Source organism: Podarcis muralis, chromosome 2 (assembly GCF_964188315.1).
Source record: "Podarcis muralis chromosome 2, rPodMur119.hap1.1, whole genome shotgun sequence".
Classification (NCBI taxonomy): domain Eukaryota; kingdom Metazoa; phylum Chordata; class Lepidosauria; order Squamata; family Lacertidae; genus Podarcis; species Podarcis muralis.
The window spans coordinates 60,088,875-60,113,245 of record NC_135656.1 but is presented as its reverse complement, the minus strand read 5'-3'; the positions used below and the strand labels follow the sequence as shown (position 1 = coordinate 60,113,245).

General features: G+C 38.6%; 1 protein-coding gene across 6 annotated transcripts in view; it reads left to right on the top strand.

Annotated features, from left to right (window-relative positions):
* The window catches only part of FAM13B (family with sequence similarity 13 member B), a 56,675-nt gene that overhangs the window by 3,758 nt on the left and 28,546 nt on the right, over positions 1 to 24,371 (top strand). For 3 of the 6 annotated variants that reach the window (XM_028718117.2, XM_028718119.2, XM_028718124.2), the window contains 7 exons: positions 10,254 to 10,359; positions 11,005 to 11,194; positions 13,074 to 13,286; positions 14,633 to 14,807; positions 15,921 to 16,062; positions 17,398 to 17,561; positions 24,075 to 24,116. In XM_028718117.2, coding sequence (XP_028573950.2) covers positions 10,342 to 10,359; positions 11,005 to 11,194; positions 13,074 to 13,286; positions 14,633 to 14,807; positions 15,921 to 16,062; positions 17,398 to 17,561; positions 24,075 to 24,116 — 944 coding nt within the window. In that variant the 5' untranslated portion in view covers positions 10,254 to 10,341. Of the gene's footprint in view, positions 1 to 10,253; positions 10,421 to 11,004; positions 11,195 to 13,073; positions 13,287 to 14,632; positions 14,808 to 15,920; positions 16,063 to 17,397; positions 17,562 to 24,074; positions 24,117 to 24,371 lie in introns of all 6 variants that reach the window. The other 3 variants (XM_077924548.1, XM_077924549.1, XM_028718121.2) reach the window with 2 other exon arrangements.

Here is a 24,371-nt window from a genome sequence, read left to right as displayed (position 1 = left end):
TACTTTGAAGTCCTGTCGTATCTAAAGTACAGTCATACCTCGGGTTACAGACGCTTCGGGTTGCATGATTTTGGGTTGTGCACCATGCCAAACCTGGAAGTACTGGAACGGGTTACTTCTGGGTTTTGGCGCATGTGCAGAAGCATCGAATTGCAACCCACATGTGCACAGACGTGCCGCTGTGGGTTGCGAACGCTGCGGGTTGCGAACGTGCTTCCCGCACAGATCACGTTCGCAACCCGAGCGTCCACTGTAATATCTTTTATAACCATCATACACTGGTAGAACAATGATGGTTGCATTCCTATACCTTTTAACCTTGGACTAAGCCACATTGAAATTACTGCTGAATAGACATTTGTAGGATTGTCATATAAAAGCTTGCTGTAGCTAATGTAGGCATGAGTCATACAAGGTTGGTATTGAAAGACAGTTTGTGCTTTTTTCATATGATATTTCAAGGCAGGCATAGTTTTCATGCCTGCAATTGACAAAAATGTGTAAAACCTGCATGCATAGTTGTTTAAAGAGAGAGATTGATGAGAGATGGCGGGGTAGCAATTGCTTAAGGTAACAAAGACCATAGCATGTGTTTTTCTACCAATAAAAGGTTATTTGAAGTTCTTCAAACTTGAAGGTTGGTTGGTGGTGTGAGTCCATCCATCAGAGGCAGATTAGGGGAGTGTGACTGATTTGGTTGCACTAGGCACAGAGCCTCGGGGGTGTTGCAGGGGGTTCCACAAATACTACGTAGAAAGGAAGGGGGAAATTTGGGTGTTGCACAGGGCGCTGCTGAAATTTGAGAACTACCACCCAGGGATGGCTGTGGGCAGGATTCCTGCATTGCAGGGGGTTGGACTAGATGACCCTCTGCATCACTTCCAATTTACAGTTTATGATTCTATAATGATGGCCTAAAGACTTAATAATTCTATGAAATATAAATGTTAGACTTTCATAATATTACTTTACACATTAGTGACATTCCAGTGTACTTAATGTGCTGTTTTCTCAAACCATCTTAAACCAGAGATGATGCAAGTCTGGTTAGGAATTTCAGCTTTGTAATAACGTCTATTTTCCCTTTGAATTACCGGTACTTAATTTTTTGCTTGTTCTAGTAGTTCATAGCTATTGTGCTAGGCTGCCCAGGTGGAAGAGTAGATAAGCCCTCTTGTACCTTGAATAGTTGTGTAGAAGAGGGAATTTCAACCGGCATAGTTTGCATATGAGCTACACTGGCTGAACTTTCCTCTTCTACACAACTATTCAAGGTGCAGTCCTCTTTTCCACCGAGTTATCCACACTATTCTTCAACTGTCCATCAATACTGTCTCTTTATTTTCTTTCTTTTAACCAACAAATGAAATCCAAGACATTCATCTGCTTCCTTTTCTGATCTTAAGTAATGTAGCATGAATGTATTCTTTGTCATCTTCACTTTTAGAAGGGATCGTTTTCAGTTATGATCTCCTCTATTCTGGTTTTTGTGACATTGTTGCATTTGGGTTGCTTGAAATTTCATTTGGCCTCTCATTTCTTTGGAGACTCTACCATTATTAATTTTTTACATGCATGTTGGTTTTATAACGGCTTGGTCCTGTTCCTCTTTCTTCCTAACTTTCTTTCTGTTTTTGGTTAGTTCACTCTTTCATTTGAGTTCCCAAGACTGCAAATCCTTATCATATAGTGATAAGTACTAGTAATTAGGAGGAGGAAATGTCTGTCTGTATATCCTGGAGAATTCCTAATTTATGTATATGTTCATTGATAAGAAATCACAGTGGATATGTATTATATAGCACACTACTGAAGTGATATGATGGTAATGCATATGATGTGACTTTAAAGCTTCGTATTTATTGCTACAGCTCTGCAGTAATTTGATGAAGTGATTCTGAGGTATTATGGCACACATCTGAATACTTTCAGCATCACCCTTTGGGTAGAGAATAAGAGAAATGCACAGTTCATAATGAGAAAATGCAGCCAATTTGGGGGTTGCTTGTCCCTGCCACTTTTATACAGTGAAGTCTGTAATGATCTTGAAGCTGGATAGGAAGCTTCTAATGTTTTTGTTGCCTTGTGGAAACAGAAGGGAAGCAGCAATCATGGGCATCTGGTGCAAGAAGAGATATATTTATGAGTGGTGGAGCCTAATAATAATTTAACTTGTAACTCCACTAGAGGTTGAGTCTGACAAATAACCTTAGCTACTGTCATTCACGAGCAATTCTACATAGGGAATATAGGAAGCAGCCTTATACTTAGACCATTGCTCCATCTAGCTCAGTATGGTTGGTGTACACCAGGGGTAGCCAACCTTTTTATACCTACTGCCCACTAATGCATCTTTCTTGATGATAAAATTTCTTTACCGCCCACCAGTGCTTGATGGAAGGAGAATTCAGCTTGTGCCATAGAACCCCCAATCACCCACCTAGAATCCTGAAATGCCCACTAGTGGGCGGTAGGGACCAGGTTGACAACCCCTGGTGTACACTGTAACTGGCTCTCTAGGGTTCTCTTCCACTTCTATAGGGAAGTGTACCTTCTAAGTTACAAGGTAGAAAATTGTGGTAGAAAATCTTGTTCTGTTATTATGGGAAGTACGAAAAACTAAAGCTTTTAACAATTTTTTCTCATTCAATTTTTTTTACATATATACCAGGACTCTGAACAGTTTCCCTCCTTTCCAGCTGAATTTCTGTGCTCCCTAGAAATAAGTTCTACTTTGTAGGATTCAGCTAAGTTGCTGTGCGTGGGGAACTAGGTTTGCTCTCACAGTAAGACCCCAGCCCTCACCCCGTGTGTGCTGCATTCCCTAAATCTGCTTTGGAGGATTGGAGGAATCCCTAGAACAGGTTTAGGGGCTGTTCCGGGTGGGGGAGGTCTCACAGTGAGTGAATCTAGTTCCATACTCATGTATGCCTCTTTGTGATATATTCGGTGGCATTCTGGGTACTAGTTCAGTGAACCCTGGGCAGAACAGAATCATAGTTCCCAACTGTAGTACATGTTGTTGAGTTTTTTGTAATAAAGTTGATAAACTTTGGGATTATCCCTATTCTTTCATCTGTTGTTAAATAACCTTGTTTAAAAGCAAAATTAACTCATTTATTGCTTGCTTGTTCATTAGCTAGTGCATAGGTCTTTGGTCTTGTCAGAAATCAGGATCCCAAAATGTACATTCTGTGAAATAAAACCATCTGGAATACTTCAATGTTAAAATGTTCGGCAATTAATTACAAATTTAAGTAGGACCTTACAAACTCTTTTGCCCAGTTTAGGTTACGCTGTGCTCCTATTTATTTATATGTTGTATTTCACTGAAAAGCCCTTATTTTTTTCCATCAAGCACTCCTCACTTTTGCAAAATGTTGTTGTTTAGTCGTTTAGCCGTGTCGGACTCTTCGTGACCCCATGGACCAGAGCACACCAGGCACCTCTGTCTTCCACTGCAAAATACTGTATTTTGCAAAATACTGTTCTGTTAATGCTGCTTTTTGGTATACACTAATGTAAATTTGAGTGGGAAATTAGGCTTTTAATAGATTTCTGTTTTAACAGTTTACTCGACTTTAGCAGTTTCTTCAGAAATCGGATGATTACTCCTTTCAATGAATGTGTGTGACTTGAATTCTGAACAAGTGCTTTCACACTTTTTTGGAAGTGCAACAGGCTTACAAAGAATGACAAAGCACTGCAACCTTATTTTTCTGTTACAAAGTGCTTCTACAGAAGTGATGCAGGCATAGGCTGATGCTGCAAGGTTCCATATATGGGACGTGTTGCCTGTAGGGGGAGCTCTTTAATATAAGAAATATCTTGGCTATTATTTTGAAAACATGATTAAACATTGAGGAATTACTAATGTATGTATATTTAGAAATAAGGCTTTGGAAGGAATGAGAGTTGAAATACTTTGGTTATGATCCTATAATCTATTCCTTTTGACATACTCTTTAGCCTTTCAAATATAAATACTACACAGTCCACATTTTTAAAACTGTATTGGACTCTGGATAATTAATAAAATGATGATATAAGTAAGGCAGATTAAATACTGAAGGTGTAGATTATTGCTTCTAGGTTTTCACTGTCTTTTCCCAGTTTTGTATACTATCTTCCTCGTGCAGGTAGATCTTCTAAATGTAAGTAGGAAACATGTTTGCTGGCTACAATGATTATCAGTTTGCTTAATTGCTGGCTTCTTTGGATCTTATACTGGCATTTTCATTGACATATATCTGAATTGACTTCTAGTAGTTTGCACTTCCAGTAGTTAAATGCACTTGCTAAAGAGCACATCTCATTGAACACAGTGTGATCTCTTCCAAGTAAACTTGCATAGAAGTGTGCTGTAAATTTTCCTAATTAGAATAAGTATACAGATTTTTTGAATACACCCCCCACTCTGAATCATGATGGAATGTGCATTCATGACATGTTATGGCGAAGTTTTATGTGTTGAATTGTGATTATGGAGCTAATGAGAATGAGCGACTTGAATTAACTTAAAATTTGCTTTTTTGTAGTGGTGGAACAATGAAAGATCCCTCTAAAAACTAGCACTCTTTAATAATTGTTAAATGTTAAACTGTTCTGTTTTCAGGATATAATGTTGCATAAGTTTACTGACTTTATATTGAAACATTATGCACGCTTTATTAAATTCATGACTCCTGCAACTGTGTTTGTGCATACAATTAACTGTCACACAGAATTACTTGTCACCTATTAGCTGTTTTGACTGAGGTACAATGTAGTTACTGGGCATTTTTTAGTTAATATGATAATGTTAGGTTTTGTTTCTAGATGGAATTATTTGCTCTAAATTTGCCCCTAATGACCCAAATATTGTGTTTGGGGAAAGATAAATTTAAAAAGTAGATTGATGATTCTTGTAAGTTGCCTCAGAAGGTTTGTATCCTGAAAGGTAGAATATAAATAACTGAAATAACTTTCGTTTGTCCATGATTCCATTCAAGCTGTGATGGGCTGTATCCAAAGCTGCAGTTCAACTTGTGTAATAAACTTAAGTTTGTGCAATGTAACTTTCTCTTCCTAGCCTGTGCCCACCAGCTCCCTTTGTATGTTCTCAAGATAGACTCCAAAGGATTGGGCACTCCAGAGCAGATTTTGGTGGCGTATGGGGAGAGCCAAGGAAATGGAAGTTCTGTTGTGTGAGTGGAAGTCTGCTTGTACTACGTTGAATGGACTACAAAAATTATGGATTTCTGTTTTTCCTACTATGTGCTTGCAGGAGCCCTAAATTCCATGTTTGTTTTGGCGACTGTGCACCAGAACTTTCCTGCAACAGTGATCAGGAGCAGAGCAATATTTTTAATGCAGTGGGAAAAAGAATATCCACATTACTTAGTTGGTAGATAGCTCAATATATTCTTTGTGAAGGCTCAATAGTTATGCCTTGTCCCTTTTCCTATACGTGATTTGAAGCCCCAGCCAATTAAGGAAGAAGGGAGGGAACTCTACAAAGGAACATAGAAAGCTGCCTTATACCAGGTCAGCCCATATAGTTCAGTATTGACTATACAAGGGGTTGGGAAACCACTCCCCACTTGGCATGCCAGGCAGTTTTGGTCAAGCTATGCCCACTTGACCTACACATGGCAATTTAAGTAGGACCTTACAAATTCCTGTGCCTTACAATTTGTGACACTGTTCTACTATTTATTGCCCACTTGCCCTGCACCTGACTTCATATATGACACCAGGTATAGGACAGATAAAATTAGTTGATTGTCAGGGCTTCTAAGCAAAGTGCAGAACTCTCTGCAAGCACATGATAAGGTGATTGTTGTGGTTTGGGGAGAGCCCTGTACAACTGTCAATCAGCTAAGATCAACTGTAACTGCCAAGAGAGTTGGAGGAAGCACTTTGAATCCAAACCACTTTCTCTGCAGAGGGGGAAATGTTCTGTTTATATGAGCATTCAGCCCTCTGCAGAAGCATCAAATGAGCTCTTTGTATCTACCAGTTAGCTGATCAGAAGTTACAGCAAACTTCTCTAAAGTGCATTCCCAGTCCCAGTCAGATGATTGGCACTGAAAGCATGTCTTCAAAGAAAGTTGTTTTAATTGCTGATCAGCTGATTAATTATAATGGCCTCTTTTGAACTTTGACAGGTGTCAGTCACTAGCTGTAATTATGACATCATGTAATTGGTGGGTGTTCTTGCTCACCTGTCAAGGTTGGACCATGGGGGTATGTGTGGCAAAATTAAGGATCTGATCTACTTGTAAAGCCCAGTTTTGGTTTTGGTGTAAACGCATGATTTACACTGTAAGCCACTGTAAGTGGCTCTCCAGTGCTTCAGACAGGGGTCTTCTCCAGCCCTACCTGGAGATGCTGAGGCTTGAATTTTCTGCACACAAAGCATTAGACTACCATTAGACTATGGCATTTCCCTTGTTGTGTCTTGACATGTTCACTTAATGGCCAGCTACCCACCAGACCAAAATGTGAGTTTGGTAAATAGTAGAAGGCTTGATGTAGGTGACATAAGTAGGGTTAAAGGAGGAATAGCATAGCTGATTAATGTGTGATTTTCAGCTTTTGGGTGAACTGATTTTACAATACTTTGTTTTGCCCCTCTGAACTGTTCATTGTGACAGATGGTACTTTGTTAAGCTGCGCTTACAGCATACACACTCATTCTACTTGAAGGTCTGATACCTGTGACAGGAAGCATGTTCTACATGTGTGTACCCCCCAACTGTTTTGAGGATTTCAGTGTAGCTATTTGGTTCGAGATAATTCAGCTAGTGCCACTTGAAAATGAGCCAGTTGCTATTTGCATAGCCCAGTCCTTTTACTCCTAAGAGGCCACATGAAGAACAGTCTGTTGCACTATTCAAACATCTTACAAAAGTTTTAGCATCTCTAAAACTGCATGTATACCCCTCTGAGGGCCAATAACATGTCTGATAAAAATACTGATGAAATTGTTAGTTTAAAGAGATCCTTTGTCCTGCATTATACCAAATCTGATTGTTAACAGATTTGAATTATATATCGAATCTGATTGTTAACGTGGATCTAACCTCAACTCGCACTAGATAGGGGTGTGTCCATGGAGAGGAGTTCAGTGACTGGAAATGAGGTGGGAATGAGAGAAACAATTATTGCCAATTTCTCCAGATGCAGTGCCCCTGAATATCTCCTCTGGTGAGTTAGAAGTCCCTTTGGAACAGCATGGCAGGTGGTCTGCAAGTGAGAGGGGGATTAGGTGAAAATTGCCTGTAAGAGCATCCAGTTTGTGGAGCAGAAACCTCTGATCGATCTGCCTTGCTTTTGCAAATGGGAGAATCCTTGTGTTTGCAGAACCACAGGTCTGGATCCAACCCATCATATGGTCTGTATTATATTTTTTACTATACAGAATTATTTAGAGCATAGTTATAGAACTATGTGAAAATGTTCTTTGAGGGATGGGATTTGAGTTGGAATTCATATCACAGCAATAGTAGTTTTTTATACACCTGTTCGATTTACCAAAATGCTGATGGAGATTAAATCCCCCTGATACTGGGGGTAATTTATGGTACAATCCTAACCTGTCTACTCAGAAGTGAGTCTTATTGAGTTCAGTATGGTATAGGATTGCAGTCTATTTACCTTGTTCTATATGAGTCAGTAGGGATAATTAACAAATATTAGAACAAGTTAAGTGAGTTCCATCATGGACAGCTGAAGCAGGTGGGAACTGCCTCCTCACAAGTACTAGAGATCTTGCTGTCTGTATCAGAGAACATGTTCTCCATTCCACAACTGTTTCCAAGATTACAGCTCATTAATTTTTTTCCTTACGTAACTTTAGCAGGAACCATTGTGGTGCAATGGGCACAGTTTTGCTCTTTGATATGTTTTCAACCCTGAGTGGCCTTGGGCAAATCATTATCTCTTAAGTAACCTCAATCCACCTCAGGGTGGGTAGTCATTGCCCTGAGCTCCTAGCAGGTCCTTCCATTACAAGAAGGATATATAGTTCCACTTTGGATTCCATTTTTGGCTTATGCTGGACTCAAAGAAGAAACTCAGTAAGTGGCTTTTTAAAAAGGATTTTGTGTATATGATAACTACATTATTTAATGTAAGACATACAAAGTCTAGTAATTCTAGGAACCTTGATAATCTAAGAAATGGTTTCATGCTTGTAAATGTTACTATCAGATTAAAGATAATTGTTAGCAACAAACATTGTACTTAAAACTTTGTAACTACATTATCTGTAGGCTATTAAGTAGGTCTCATGACCAGTGTCATTTAAGTGTAAATCCCCATGAAAAAGGTGACATTAAAGTAGCTTTCCATTTGACTCATTTCTAGTCAGATCATAGGAATATTGGTCCGTCTTGCTCAGTGTTCTTTACACCAACTGGCAAAGGTTCACCATGGTTTAAAACGGGACATTCCCAGCCTTAACTGGAAATGCCAGGGATTGATCTTGGCAACTTCTACGTGCAATGAAGATGCTCTTCCACTGAACTATGGCCCTTCCCCATTTGTCTTGATGACGCACAGCTCAGCTACATTGAAATTGTATTTCTGTAGCACTCTCTACATAGGGCTGCTTTTGAAGAATCTCTGTAAGCCTCAGGTGGTCCTGAATACTCCAGCTAGGTTGCTTACGGGAATACATGCGTGTGAGTATATGGTGTCTGCTTTAGAATATTTCGAAGCACAATTTGAGGTTCTGGTTATTATCTATGAAGCCCTAAACGGCATGGTGTTTATGGATGTATGTATATTGATGTCTGTGGTTTTTCTGTGGCCCAGTTGTGGAGTGAACTTGCATGGGTGGTTTGTGTGGCTTCTTCTTTTGACTTTGCACCATCTTGCCAAGACTGTTTTATTTGAGCAAGATTAATATTAACAGGTTTTTATGCTGCCTCCAATTTTTAAAAATAATTTTAAAAAACAATTTATGGATGCATTTCTGATTTTATCTTGTGTAATTTGATTTTATCTTGTGTAATTTCTGAAAATCTTAGCTGCTTTTAATGTCGATTAAGTTGGAGTTTAAAATAACTTAAGGGTTTAACATGTAGGGTTTTAAATACTGTAATTATAGCATTTAAAATGTATATTTTGTTTTACAATAGTTGCGTACTTCCTATAGTTGAAATTTAAACAAAATTTAAGACATCATTTTTAAAGATGATTTTTAACCATCTTCATGAGGACAGTTTCCATATCTTAGATCGGTTATTTATGGATTTGATATCCCAATTTGTTAACTAAATGTATTAAGAACAAACTACAGTTGCATGAACTTGAAATACTAGAACTGGAGTTAGTTCTAAAACAGACTTTCAGTTTCCTCCTTGCATGCACAAAGGACAGGAGAGTATGTGAGCCTCAGACTTGTGCAAGCTTGTCCATCACTAAACCATGGTTTAGCACTGCATTTGAAACAGGTCATTGTCTGCATGAGTACAAGAACTTATGCATTTGTTACAATGCCACAGCAGCAGCATGTCTACATTATTTACCTTGGAGTGAAATTGGGGTGGACTGAATGGAAATTTTGTGAGAATTGTGCTTGCAGATCAGTCTGTCTGGAGATTTGATCAGACTATTAAATCACCTAATTTCTGATAGTCAAACACATAATATGATCTAGTATTCACATTTTTTAAACTTTGTTCCGAGACATTTAAAAATAAAATATTGAAGCAACCTGTATGCTCTCTAGGAGGGTGTCTTGGGGCCATTGGATGTAGCTGAATTGTTACTCTGTCAGCGGTGAGGAAGGCCTGTTGTGTGATCCCTGTTTGGTGGAAAGCACTTGCGCTCTGTCGGGGGTGGGGAGACTGGACCTGTCAGACACAGACTTTGGATCCACAGAACCTCAGCCTCCCTTGTTCCTCTGATACACCCTAAAAATATCCCAGTCCTGAAGTCTCTCAATTGTTTTATGTATGAAATTGTTATAATGGTTTTTGTTGGTGTTTTTATTTTTAAATTGCTTCAAATTATATTTCAGGAGGTGATTCATGATGGAATGAAATAATTAAATTTGTGGTCAAAGGGAGGGGAGAAAGAAATTACGGAATGAGACACCTGCTTTCCACCTTTTGCCCTTGTTGCATCGAGCGACGCAGGCTATGGGAAATGGCAGTAGCTCCGCCATGGACTCTTCTTCTCCCCCTGCCCCAGCCTCTATACATTGCTCTTTAAATAATCACACAATTTAGAGTACTTAAATGCTTCTTTTTGTTTTCCAGATTAACAGCTGAGGTACTGATCGAGTTCTGCTCTTCTTCAATGAGGAACTACAGGCTGATCTTCTGCCATAACCTCAAGCAGCCATAAATGACAAAAGAATGCTTGGTCAGTAAGGGTAGCTGGCGTAGAAAATATTTTGTAAACGTAGGTGTGTAAGTGCTCTGAGGTAGGTTTTCTCAACTTTCTTTTTCTTTTAAGAAATTATTAGAACCATAGTTTAAAGTATGGTTTATTTTGGCCAAACCAAATTTTCCGCAATCTGTTCAGCTGCTCTTGTTTAGGAGTAATACCCATTTCTAATGCCTGGTGTAAACTAGTCTGGTAGTAACCAATCGATACAGTATAGTACAATTGGCATATAATTAAGTTGACAAACAGTTGATCCATTGAAGTGACACACTTTTTAATTAAAAAAAATGACAGTTTCTACTGTATTTCAGCATTTTGGGGCTTTTAGCAGGCTCACCACGTGATTAAATCTGCTTATTATTTGCAATAATTCTAGCAGCTGTTGTTGCCAGTTTTATATATCTTTGTTTTGCAGGAACTATAATCCTTGTGTGGTTATTCTGTTTCAGTTTTATCACATTCTGGGTTTAGAGTAAATCTTTTTTTTAAGGAAGATAGTTTGTGTGGGATTCATAGCTGGGGTTCTAGTTTCTGCTAAAGTTTATTCATTAACTGATGTATTTTTATGTGTGAATCGATATTTAATGTTGGAGTTCAATGCAAGGCACCTGTATTTTACAGGAAGACAGCTTTGATATTGGGCTGCATAAAGATATGAGGAAGAGCTCCTCCCCTTCTTTGAGTAACTGCAACTCTGTTCTCACTAACAAAATATTTGGAATTCCACTCGATGAACTCCAGCAGGAAGGACAGCCAGGCAGTGAAGTTCCATTCATAGTCCGCCATGTTGTGGACTATATTGAGGAACATGGTATGTATCATCATGCTGTGCCTTAACTACAGACTTAAAGTCTGGAACTATCAATATTTTTCATTTGTAAACTTGCTTTGAGTTTATGAACTTAGATTTCCATCCTTATACTTTATGAAAGTGAACGGTATCGTACCCTGTCCTGCAGCCCTGTTTGATCCATTTAAAAACACATTTTCACTGACATCAAAGTGCATCTTGAGGTGGTGGCTGGTGCCATCTCTTTTTATCAGTTTTTGTTTGGAGGGACTCTAGGAACCTATGAAGCTTCCTCATACTGGATTGGTCCATCTAGCCCAGTGGATCCCAGTTGGTGTTTCTCAGACCCCAGGGAGTCCAAGTAACCCACCCAAAAGTAGGGGGTCCATTGCTTGGCTTTTGAAAAACAGGGAGTCTGCAGTACTTAGCTAATTTGGAATTGCTGATCTAGCCCAATATTGCGTGCACTGACAGGCAGTGGTTGTCCAGGGTTTCAGATAGGGAAGCTTTCCTAGCCCTTCCTGGAGCTGCCAGGGATTGAACCAAGTATCTTTTGTATGTGAAGCATGTGCTGCACCACTGAGCTACAGCCCTTCCCCCATTCATAGGTCACACAAGAAATGAGGTAATAATAAAGCACTGCAAATATAATTATAGACACTAATCTAGTTTTCCCAAGTGGTATCTGAAAACTGACCAATCCATAGGAAGCTGCTCACATCTGTAAATAAGACTTGAAGTACAGTCAGCAGAGTGAAGACAGACATTGGTCTTCCCGCTTTGTTTCTCTAAACCATCCTGTTACATATTTCCTGTCAGTTCTATGCAAATGCTTATCTACCTGGGAGATATGACCCACTTGACTAATTATCTGCCATTCCCTCCAAAGGGGAGGGATAGAGTCTTTAACAGCTGAGCTGCTCTTGCAGCTTGTGTCCCTCCTACCACCAGGGTCTAGACTGGGTCCCCCATACTACCAGGAAGCAGACCAGCCCCCTTGTGAGTAGACCAGAATCACTATATTGTAGTGAATAGGCTGGGATTAGTCAGTTTTAGAGCCAAAGTGCTCTGATTTATTTTGTGTTCTGTTTTGACATTCTTCCTGCCTTTTCCTATCTTTTATTTCTAATAATGTTTGCCACCTTCAGGATTCTAGAATCCCCATGTGTCTAAACACTTGGAATTTATGCTACTGAAAGTTTAGGATCAGAGTCCTAAGAGACAAGCATGTTTTTCCATCTGTGGGAAAGACTTTGGGAGAATGAGCTGCCTTTACACTCTGAGGGAACTGCCTGTGAAATTCAAGGTGCATTGGTCTCAGAGTTCCTGGGCCTTAGGAAGATAAGGGTGTCTTAAGGGGAAATGAGCAAGCTGCTTTGATCTCCAGAGTAAGATAACACATCTCGAAGTTAGCTCTGCTTGCCCCATCAGGTTGTGAACAGGTCAGATCAAGGAGTGCAGGGTGCACTGGCTTAGAGCCTCTGTAAAAGTAATTGCTTTGGCACAGCCCAGATCCCCTCCCATGAGGGCTGCAAGAGTGAAAGGGTGAGTGGTGATATCAACTACCAGATAGTAAGACCCAACTGGCAACACTGCAGTTGCGCAGCTGTTGAGCTAGGAAAGGGCATGAAAGGCTCTCCTGAGCACTCCCCTTTCTCTGCACCGTATGTGGAACTTCATGATATTATGAAAGTGATTAATCAATTAATATGGGGGTTATAGCTATATCAGATATCATACATCAATAGTGTAATTGAGTGGGGAGCACTACAGTAAGTTTTATTTTTAAAAAATAAAAATATTTTCCGTCTTTCACACAGGATCACACTTAATGCTGTAAGATATGCACTTTTTGAAATAAGCAGTTGTACTGAATTTTGTATTTTCATTCTAACTTAAGGAGGTCTAGAGCAAGAAGGACTTTTTCAAGTCAATGGAAATGCAGAAACAGTGGAGTGGCTTCGGCAAAGATACGACAATGGAGAAGATGTGGATCTGGTTAAAGAAGCGGATGTACCTTCAGCTATTAGTCTTCTTAGATTTTTTCTTCAAGCACTTCCAGAACCAGTTATTCCTAGCACTCTACATATGCATTTGATACAACTTTCTCAAGGTATTGGAATACTTTTATTAAGGATTGAATAGCTTCAATAAATAATCATATCAAAACTTTAGGATGGCTGTGGGTTTCTTCTGTATGAAACCCCACATTTATATGAAGATTATTGGGAAATTTGATCTGGTTTGAATGATCTTAGAAGCTACATGTGGTCACGGAGCAGAACCAGATTACCAGCATGCATTTGTTCCGCCTCTGGCTTACCAGTTAATCAGTGTGCAAACAGAATATTTGCTATAGCATGATGCATAATCCAACATCCATAACTGAGTCATGTAGTTGATTTCTGGGTTTTATGTAGGTTAACAGCCATGTAGTTCAGTTTTGTGTGTGTTGATATTAAATTCACTCAATACACAAAAATATTATGGCAGGTCTGGAGGCAAGATGGAGATGTTCAGCAAGTTTGATTGGTACATCCCTCTCTCCCTTGGTGCATAGCTTCTGTGTTCATTCAAACTGGGTCTGTGACAATTACAAAAATCCACCAAATTTATTAGATAAAATTAAAGAAAGGTTTAAGACATTAAGGAAAAGACTGGATATCCAGGTTTGTCATTCTAGATTCTATTTTGCCCAGGACATAGAGTGGTTATTGGAACACTCCATCAGAACTACAGTTCAGCAAACACAGTTCATGCATAATGCTAACCTAAACTATGACTTACCACAAATGCACAAATGAACTATCTGGGCTCCCAGAGAGAAGTTTGTGACTGCTTTGCTGCTCCTCTGGTCCTGCTGTTACGATCTAAGCCATGGTTTGTCTTAGTGTTATCCCTGAACCCATGTTTGTGGTTTATTCTCCCTCTGCCCCGATAAATCACAAGCAGTAAGCCATAGAGCAAACCTTGACTACAGTTTGCGGCTTATCTGGATTGAGCTTGGTGTTGGACGTAGTGCTAAGCCAAACCATGGCTTGGCATACAGCATGAGCTGGTCTTGAGGAGCAGAAAATCCTCGTTGATCTGTTCAAGAACCTGCTCATTTGCACTATGCCATAGGTTTGTCTTACTGTAAACTGTGTCAAAGAATAATGCTGAAATTTCACAAGGAATAGGTGGCTAGCAGTGCAGGAATGCCTAGGGGCTTACTGAAATATCAAATCGATTGGGAATCGAAAAAGTACAAAATGTGAGGAAATGTGCTCTTAATATGAAACTTGTAAGTTCAAGTTTTGAACCTTTTAAAAAAACAAAAACCTGAGCATTTCCAATGAATCAGGTGGAACCTTTTTATCATATTGGTTACACATTTGTACTACTGAAGTTAAATTTGTCTTGTTAAATGTTGAAAGTCATATTAGCATTTATTAACAATACTTCTGTCACATTTTACAGATTTTAATGAAGATGAATTTGGAAGAAAGTTGAGGTTTCTCTTGCAGCAGCTTCCGCCTCTTAATTACAGTTTGTTAAAGTTTCTGTGTAGATTTTTAGCTAATGTAGCAACGCATCATGAAGAGATTTGGTCTGCAAGTTCTCTAGCTGCAGTTTTTGGTCCTGATATCTTTCAGTAAGTTAGATAATGTGAACATGTTGGCTACTTTGAATGTGACTTTGCAGTAAACATGCATTTTTGTTCTAACTTTAGCTGCTATCACTCTTCAGTAAGCTTGTTTTCCTTGAATGCAGTATTTTTTTATTCCTTGCTGCTGTAACAACATAAAATACCATTGAAAATGATTAAACCAAAGTTGAATGTTTCCAAAAACTTCCTGAATTCTAGTATTTAAAATAAAAAAAGTTTATCCTAATTTAACAGCTGTTTGCTTGATCTTTAGTCCATTTAATATTTATAGTATTAATCCTGCCTGCATGTGTTGTGAAGTGGATAATTATATAAAGCTATAAGAAGCTGATTTTACTCCTGTACGATCAAATCAAATTAAATTCCCAAAAACCTAATTTTATTTGTGGTTGCCATCCCAAGATTATGATGTTTGCTTCCACTTATTGGACCTACCACCATTTGTGCTTCTATGCATAGTTCCTCATGTCGCATTGGATGCTCAACATATTTACTCAGCATGCCACAGCAACTGTGATGCCACCTTCTGGTGAGCTTGACATGTGGCCAGCCTTCCAACTTTGAAGCTGAAGAGTTGGGCAGGTCTTATTTAAGCAGTGCCAGCTCCAAAGTTGGGAGGAAGGTGGCGATTGTGCAGCAGCTGTGTGTCAAAGGTATTAAAGGCTCTGTCAAACAGGAGCTGTTAAACCTTCAGACAGTGTTGCCAAACAGCTTCCCTGCCCGGCATTTTCCTTGAGGAGGGCTAACCTGGTGGATGTGGGTGTCTTTAGGCAGCGGCGCCCAACAGTGCAGACTTCGCCTGGCCTTTCCTATGGGTTGGGCTTATTCTTCTTTTTATTTTTATTGTGTGTTTTGTGTTTTTATATTGTGTCTTTATCTTGTGAACCGTCCTGAGACCTGTGGGTAGAGGGCAGTATACGAAATGAATTAAATAATTAAGTGGCCAGCAATGAAGGATGTACAGTTTCAGTATGTGCACAGACATTTATTTTATGTCCTTGAGGATCTCCAACCCAAAGCCCCTTGTAGGAACATATTAATAACCTTTGAGGAATTAGTTTCAGAAATCATAAACTTAGTTTTGGCCTTTCTTGTCAGCATTTACACAGATGTGGAGGATCTGAAGGAGCAAGAACTTGTTAGCAGAATAATGGCGGGACTGTTAGAGAATTATGATGAACTCTTTGAAAATGAAGAGGAAGATTTTTCATCTAATGATTTAAGTTCAGTAACCGAGCAGGTAAGAATTGTGTACAGCTTCATTTTAATAAAAGACTTTGCTATTAAAAAAGCCTAGAGAAACTTCATAATAGATTATAGGTAAGAGTCTGCTTACAGTGGTTTGGTTTACCAGTCAGCAGTTTATATGCGGTTGCAGCCAAAACCTTCCCCTCCCCCAGATCCTCTGACATTTGTAAAGAACTTGGAAGAAATTGTTGGTTGGCTGCTGCTTGGTAAAGACTCCTGTTTCTAATCTTCTCCAGACTGTGACACAAATTAAAGTTCTGGGGAAGGGATATGTGTTCTGCTAGGTATTGTATTCACTAGAGTCACTTGACCCTGTGAAGCAAATTTTTGGTGCCCTTCAGATATTGTTGGACTCCCAAGTCCCATCAGCTCCAGCTAGCATAGCTGATGGTTAGGTATGCCTAGGGCAGTAGTACAAAATCTGGAGGGCACCATGTTGACTACCTCTGTTGTGTATTGTTAAGGAATTGTAATCATGTTTATTATGGCTTAGACTTGAGAAAACAAAGTTATTTCTTTGGGAAAGTTAAAATATTAGTGCAGTGATCTAGATTCTAAAGACAGGGTATTCAGAGCTAAAACTACACTTGTGCTTTGATGTTAGGGCCTCTTTTTAGAACTTCTACAGCATGTTCATCAATGTAAACTCCACCTATCTGCAGTTTTTTCTTGCCCTTTATTCTTGCCCATGCACCCTGGAGAATGGAGTTGAACAAAGAAAATTATTTGGTGGTTCAGTCTAACTAAGGACTAGAGTTATTTTGTAATAAATGAGGAATTGAATTTGTCTCCTACAGTGATGTGGCAACAAGTAAATCTTAGGTTAGTTTTTATATAGGGTTGCTTTAGCCAGCCAAGCTAAGCAAATCACTGCTCGGTTGTCTGCACAAGTGTAGTTTTGGCTCTGAAACCACTTTTCATTAAATCACAGGCATACCAGTTAAAAATGGGGTAGGTAGAAAGATTACTGCCTGAGAACATGGCTATCCAATGGGTTACATGTCCCAGTGGTCTTAATCCCATAATGGGGAGTTAGTGCTTCTTTTCTAGCTGTACAATAGTTTAAAATTGAATATCTTAGCTGATTGAAACTACCTCATATATGGGCTTTGACAGTAGGTGATATGGCTATAGTGGAAAACGTCTGTTTAGAAAATATATCTAGTGGCTGGCCTTGTTTTCTATGTTGGTGCTGAGATCTGAATCAGAAAATGCCTGCTAAAAAGCTTAAGCAACTTTATTTTTAGAGCACACTTCTCACACTTTTGGAATTTAATAATCTGTCTTTCTAAGAAATCATGGTCTCACTTGGTGTGTGTTTTTAAAGATAAATGATCTGTTGGATGAAGAAGATATAAAGCTTGAACAGTCTGAAGAGCTGCCAGAAGAAGAAGAAGAAAACATGGAGGACCCAGAATACAGGCAGGAGATGGAGCCCCAAGAAATGATGGAGAGCATCTTGGAGTCATGTAGCGTTTCAGCATCAACAAGGTATGAAGGTTCCTAGTATGGACACCATCCCTAGATTATGTGCTGCTTCCTGACTACTTTAATATCTGCTTATGTTTCACGTTTTGTTGTGCTTTTGATTCAATCAGTACCAAAGAATTCAGCAGGCCCAGTTCATTTAGCCATTCTATATTATATTGATTTAAGTTAGGAGTAGATATGTGCCTAGACCTCCCTCATGTCTGTATTATGTTCTATATATTTTAAAAAACTATTTGAGTGGAAATGGACATTATATATTCTAGAAGAAAAAGAATATTATAATTAACATGGATTTTACTGACTTAGTGAACACAAGTGCAAGATGTAGAAACTCCATCTGAATGAAAATAGAATTTTGTGAAATTTCAATTTGCATGTAGTGGGGCTTCATGGTAAAAGAGAAGTTTTTTTGTTTTAAGGAAATAAAATACTAGAAATAACGCATAAATTTAAGATGAGGTCAAAATAATGCCAAACCTACTGGATTTCATCATATGATTGTTATGTAGTATCCCACACAACTAATCCTCTCTAGCTTTATACCATTTCCATAATACTTGCTCTTTTCCCACATCTTCTTCCTGTATTGTTACAACCCATATTCCTCTTTCATATCTAGTCCTTGCTTCTTTTCCCGTATTGGAGCCATTGTATGGGCCTTGTGTCCTTAGAAAATCAAGCAGTTGCTGCAGTGGCAAGTGTGTATTGAGTGTCTAGTCTGCTAAATGGGGCAGGGGGTGGGGTCTGCTTCCTTCAGAGAGTAACTATGTCACAAACCTTTTTCAGAAAATTTTCTGAACACAAGTTTTTTACAACTGTAATGACTTTAAAAAAACAACAACAAATGGACAAATTTAGGTTTAAAAATCACATCAAACTGTTTTTCAATAGAGGCTTGTGGGCCAAGTTTGGTTTGCACATATATTTAAGCCAGGAAAGCTATGGTAACAGCAGGAGTGTTGTCTCGAACCAAGTCAGGGAATCTGAGCAAGGAGAAGAGGGAGCATACAAACCTGGGACTTAATCCTGATGCCAGTTGTAGTCTGGTCATTACTTTTTGAAGCGCATTGCTGTAGCAGTTTTTTTAGTAATGATGTGAGTAAGGTATGATAAAAACCTGCAAAACTGCATAACTACCCACTTTCTATAATAATTATGCTGTGATTGATTTCAGAATAAGCATTCCATTGTGAAGTTGAAGGTGGAGGCTTTTTGTGGTCTTTATTTTGACATTTGTATTGCTGCTTTTGGCTGTGGCTCATGGTCTCCCTTTCTCTGAAAGCTTAGTTTTCCAGCTTGAATAATTTTGTGTAATGTAAAAATTATGATTGAGTTAGATAATCACTTTTTCATTGATACTGTTAAATGCTTTAACAAAAGGAGAATCTGAATTCCCGTGTTCCGGAAGAATTCTGTATACCTTAATATTATATAAATCCTGCATGGACAGCATTTCCTGTACCTAAATAATTCTGAACCGGTGCTCATCCTCCTCTAAAACAGCTGGAGTATTTGTTGTGATAAACATGTTTCATAGCCCACTGCTGCTTACTTTTAAGAACTTTTCTCCTGTTAACTACTTAAGCTAGCTCTCTTGCATTTTGAGCATATTGTTAGTTCTCCCATTATTCTGTGCAGCTATATCATCAAGGACTCTTTAATAAACATGGTGGAGAAAAGCTAAAATTAGGATAACTCCACTCAGGGTTTTTCTTTTTTCTTTTTATCTATTGGTTCATATATATATCCCATATCATATTATTTCCTCTGAATATTCTCTAGTTTCTTTTCAATGTGTCGATCATACTGAGGAAGTGGGTGCTAATCTGGTCAAAAGTCCTTATGATCCACTATCTTGCACCAAGAAGTAATAGAATGAAAAGCATACTAGAGCTAAAATGTTGATTGGGCAGCTTATTGTCAGTAGTGACCTCATGTTGCAGTCTATTTCTATGTAGACTGCAGGGCTTAGTGCAGCACTCCAATAGTGCCATCTTACAGGCAGCTATTGAGATCAAGCAAGCAGAATGGATAGTAAACAGAGATTGCCATACTGTATAGTTTTTCAAATGAAGTGTTTTTACATGAAATGCTCATTTGGAATAGCAAAAATAATCAGAATGGCTTACAAAGTTCTACTGCACAGGTAAATCAACTTGAAATGATAGTTTGATAAGACTGACTTAACTTTTTAGAAGCTAAACACAAATATTTTTGAAGGCATACACTGCACTATAAAACAATTTGCATGTAATAATAAGCTATATAAAGTCAGCTTGTGAATATTTTCTTAATTGCTTATTTTTGTTACTAAAAATGACAGTGCTTAAGAAAATCCAAAGTGCTTTGCCCTTAAAATGTTTATGCTGGTATCTTGCTGCGTCATTCTTCATCAGCAGTCAACCCAAATGATGCTGCTGTTTGAAATACAAATGTTTGGAGGGGCACTGATAGGATGCATAATACATTTATGTGCTGCGTAGCATCTTATCAAATCCTGCTAAACTGATTAGAGGGACTTTGAACTAGTAATAGGATTCCTTAGTCTTTGAAATAGTGCTTTTTCAATACACTTGTTTTTCTGAGAATCTTCACTGCATTGCATAAGTAGAGGTGCTGGGGGGTGAGAGAGAAGAAAATGTAATAGGAAGAGGAAAATTTTAGAATATTTTGGTTCTGGTGTTGATTAGTCTAGCAGCATGCCTATTATGATTTGATGTTTCAGAACACAAAATTTGAATTCCTACAAATAAGGATTGTTCTTCATTATAATTCCCTTTTTGTTTTCTCTCTGCTTCTTGGAATTTGTGGCTTAAACGAAAGTTGTAATATATATAGCATTTGAAATATGCTATATAGTAATTACTTAATAAATGGCATACTGTTTAATGTTGGCTGGAGCATATTTTTAATTGTTTTTCATTTATAATTTCTTACTTTTAATTTCCCTCACATTTTGCCATCAGGAATTACTGTCCTGTAGCTCATCAGTTACTAATACCATTGGTGGTAACTAAGCATACAGTGTAATCAGCTGAGAGAAAAAATGGCATTAAACTAAAGCATTTTGTGGTTAAGGGTTTGTTCATATTAAATGTACAAAAAATGAAATGTTATATTAGCTACTCTAAATGTACCAGTTCTGAAATAAACAGCTGGTTAGCAAAAGCAGAATAGGTTAGCTTAGTAACAAGATAAGTAGTATAGAGTAGTATTGTGATGTGAAACAAAATCACTGAGTTTGATGGCTTTAGTCACAATAACAATAACTTGTAAAACTCCAGGAAATAGAATGCAAATAATTTACTTTAAAAATAGTTTATTTTTAAAGCAAATATCAAACTCAGGATCAACTATTTTCTCCCTCCTCTTGCCCCACCCCAAATATGAAGAAATTGTAAGTATCTTACCATGTTTAAGAAGTACTTTATACATAACACACTGATATGTTATAAATTGGGAAGAAGGAGCAGTCACTGATATTTCCAGCCACTTTGTTGGGAATAGAGTAGAAAATGATCCATATTATTTGTTCCAATATAAATACTGCAAAGAGTTGATTAGGTAGTTGCTGTTAAATTACTGACTTGATAATGCTTTCATATAGTAATCCCTGGGTGAGCCCCATTGTGCACTGTCATATGCTTAGGGCTGACCACAGCTTTCTCCAAAAGAACTGTATACTTTCCTGCTAAGACTTTAAGCCTCCCTTTGCCACCCATCTCAAACTCTTGAAGGTAATCGCCAATTCTTTTTGTCCTATCAGCTTTCTAAAGACTCCAGTTTGGAGAGATTGGAAGAGAACATTCAGAATTGCTGCCTTTTACAAGCCCTTGTGAAAATCTGGTTTCTAGTGGCTTAGAGAGAGCAGTACACTGAGGTTTCAGCCTTCTGCCCTTTTATTAAAAGTTTAAATATTTATTTAACTTTCACCTTTTCTGGTTGAAAACAACAAATGTTGTGAAAATGTGGGTTTTAGTGCATAATATAGGTAAAGGGACCCCTGATTGTTAGGTCCAGTCGCGGACGACTCTGGAGTTGTGGCGCTCATCTCGCTTTACAGGCCGAGGGAGCCGGCGTTTGTCTGCAGACAGTTTCCGGGTCATGTGGCCAGCATGACAAAGCCGCTTCTGGCGAACCAGAGCAGCGCACGGAAACGCCGTTTACCTTCCCGTTGGAGTGGTACCTATTTATCTACTTGCACTTTGATGTGCTTTCAAACTGCTAGGTTGGCAGGAGCAGGGACCGAACAACGGGAGCTCACCCCGTCGCAGGGATTTGAACTGCCGGCCTTCCGATCGGCAAGCCCTAGGCTCAGTGGTTTAACCCACAGCACCACCCGCGTCCATCTAGTGAATAATATACATACTTTTAATTTCCCTGTCTAATAAATTTTTATTACAAAAGTGAAGGACTTTTGCCATCTTAAAACTATTCTGGTATGTGCCAGCATTTCAGATTTAGGTTTTCAAGTTCAGTGAAGCTTTCTGCCCACAAAGTTTGGAAAAGCTATATATGTGTAACACCCCCCCCCCCCCTTTATAGCCTATATTCAGGATTCAGGATAAAACCAGATTTTTTACATTCTGGATCCATCCTTTATAGATCCCATAATGTCCCAAAGAGTTGCATTTTTAAGAGTATTAATATCTTTGCTAACAGCATATTTTCCACCTTCCTTTTCATTTCAGTTATAATGCTTCTTAAGTTGTAGCTATTCCACAAACTAAGGCAGCAGTTTTTTGTATACCTACATGAAAGTAAGCTCTATTAAATTCAGTGGGACTGACTTCTGCATAAGAAAACATTCATAGGATTTATAGTTAGGAGGTGCAGGGAGAGATGGAACCTAAGCTATAAACATTTATGTATTACACTCCTGAATTTTACTAATTATCTCATTTATTAAAGACACAACAGCTAAGACATGCTCTTCAAGTCCTCTGGTAACATACCCCCTCCACCAATTGTTGAGGGCTGTATCCAGCAAAATTGTCCCATGTCCAAGCTCCCTCTGGACTTAAATTGTAAATATGGCAAAATGCCATTTTTTAAGATTCTGCCTCCTGTCACTGCTAGGTAGCACAACCTAACAAGTGTGACCTGCGACAAAATATTGCACCATAGAGTGCCCTTCACCCATGCCATGCCCCCCACTTCCGACAGCAATCAATTACCATTCCATTCTCACTAGATTTTCATTCTTGTTGGGCTGTTTTTGATACCCCCCCCTCTTAAGTTCTTTTTTTAAGAGCTTTTATTTTTCTGCACATCTTTGGGGTTGCCATGAGCCTACCTACCTCTCATGTGGATGATACTGTTGTGGTTACATAAGAACGCACCCTCAGAAAATGAATTCATTCTTTGTATAGTGAATGAAGACAATAAGTGTGGATAACACACCAACTCCTCTTTTTTATTATTAAAAAAAATTAATTTTAAAAGAGAGGTTATACAAAATTCTGCAAAATAGTGCTATCAAACAGGATCTGATGACACTATGCGTAGACCAAATACAATTACAGATCACTGTCAAACAAAACCAGCCTTAAAATAAAACCAAAGTAAAACCACAGGTAGGTGAATGTGTGGAAGGTAGTGACTTGAACTATTTATTATAGCATGGACACAATGGTTAAACATGAGACAGGGTTACAAAACATGGACCCTATTATGCCAAGGGAATTAAAGTGACTCGACACTGAAATGCTTTATCAGCTGTACAGTATTTGTTTTTAAGCTTGGTCACTGAACCTTCTGACAAGTAGCAGCTCACCTTCTTTGAGAGACATCAGATGATGCCTTATTGCAGGCATCCCCGAACTTGGCCCTCCAGCTGTTTTGGGACTACAACTCCCATCACCCCTAGCTAACAGGATCAGTGGTCAGGGATGATGGGAGTTGTAGTCCCAAAACAGCTGGAGGGCCAAGTTTGGGGATGCCTGCCTTATTGCAATCTCTGCTTTATATCAGTCTACTTAAAAATGAAGAACAAACAAAACTCTACATTCTTAATTAAGCCTCTTAATTTTTATGAGAGAAGCCCTTAAGGAACATCAAATCATAGGTCAGCTCTCTGTCTATAGATTTGTTCTGTGAGGTTTTGATAGCACTGTTGTCAACCTATGTTAAACCCATGAAGATCCATGAGGATCTGTATCTTCAGTAAATGTTTTTGTGGTGCTGGCAAGCTCTGGACCTGTAGACCCTGTGTAAAATCAGACAAATTCAGAAGGGGTGCATTTTAATTCTGACCTTTAACCAAACCCTATGGCAAAGTGTGCACTTTCTTTCTGGCTGGGAGAGGGAGGCAGACAAGCAGCAAGGGGGGGTGACCTTAGTGCACTCCAAATGTGATCATGGGCCCAAAAAGGTTGGTGACACCTGATTTATATTTTTTAAAGATGGAATATGTACAATTCTGAAAAATGCTATTAGGTTTAATCCAGAACCCCTGTTTGATGTTGAAATGTTACGTGGCAAAGGGAGACCATTATTTCTCTTTCATTTCAGTGCTCATCTCTCTCCCTTAAGCATCTTGCCAGCCTCTGCAGAGTAAGTATAAATTCCCCAAAGGAATCAAAAATACTCTTAATTGGACTGTGTTCTGTTATGGAAGCGTTGCACTGTTTGTGCATTAGTTTATTCAGTATAAAGAGACACCTCTAGCTAAGAATTGAATGGCTACTTAAAGTCCATATATTAAATCCCCCCTTCATATTTCTTGATACTCCAGATAACCCTACTTATTCACTACCTTTTCTAACAGTCCATAACCTTTGAGTTATTTCCCCCTCCAATTTTCCCTTT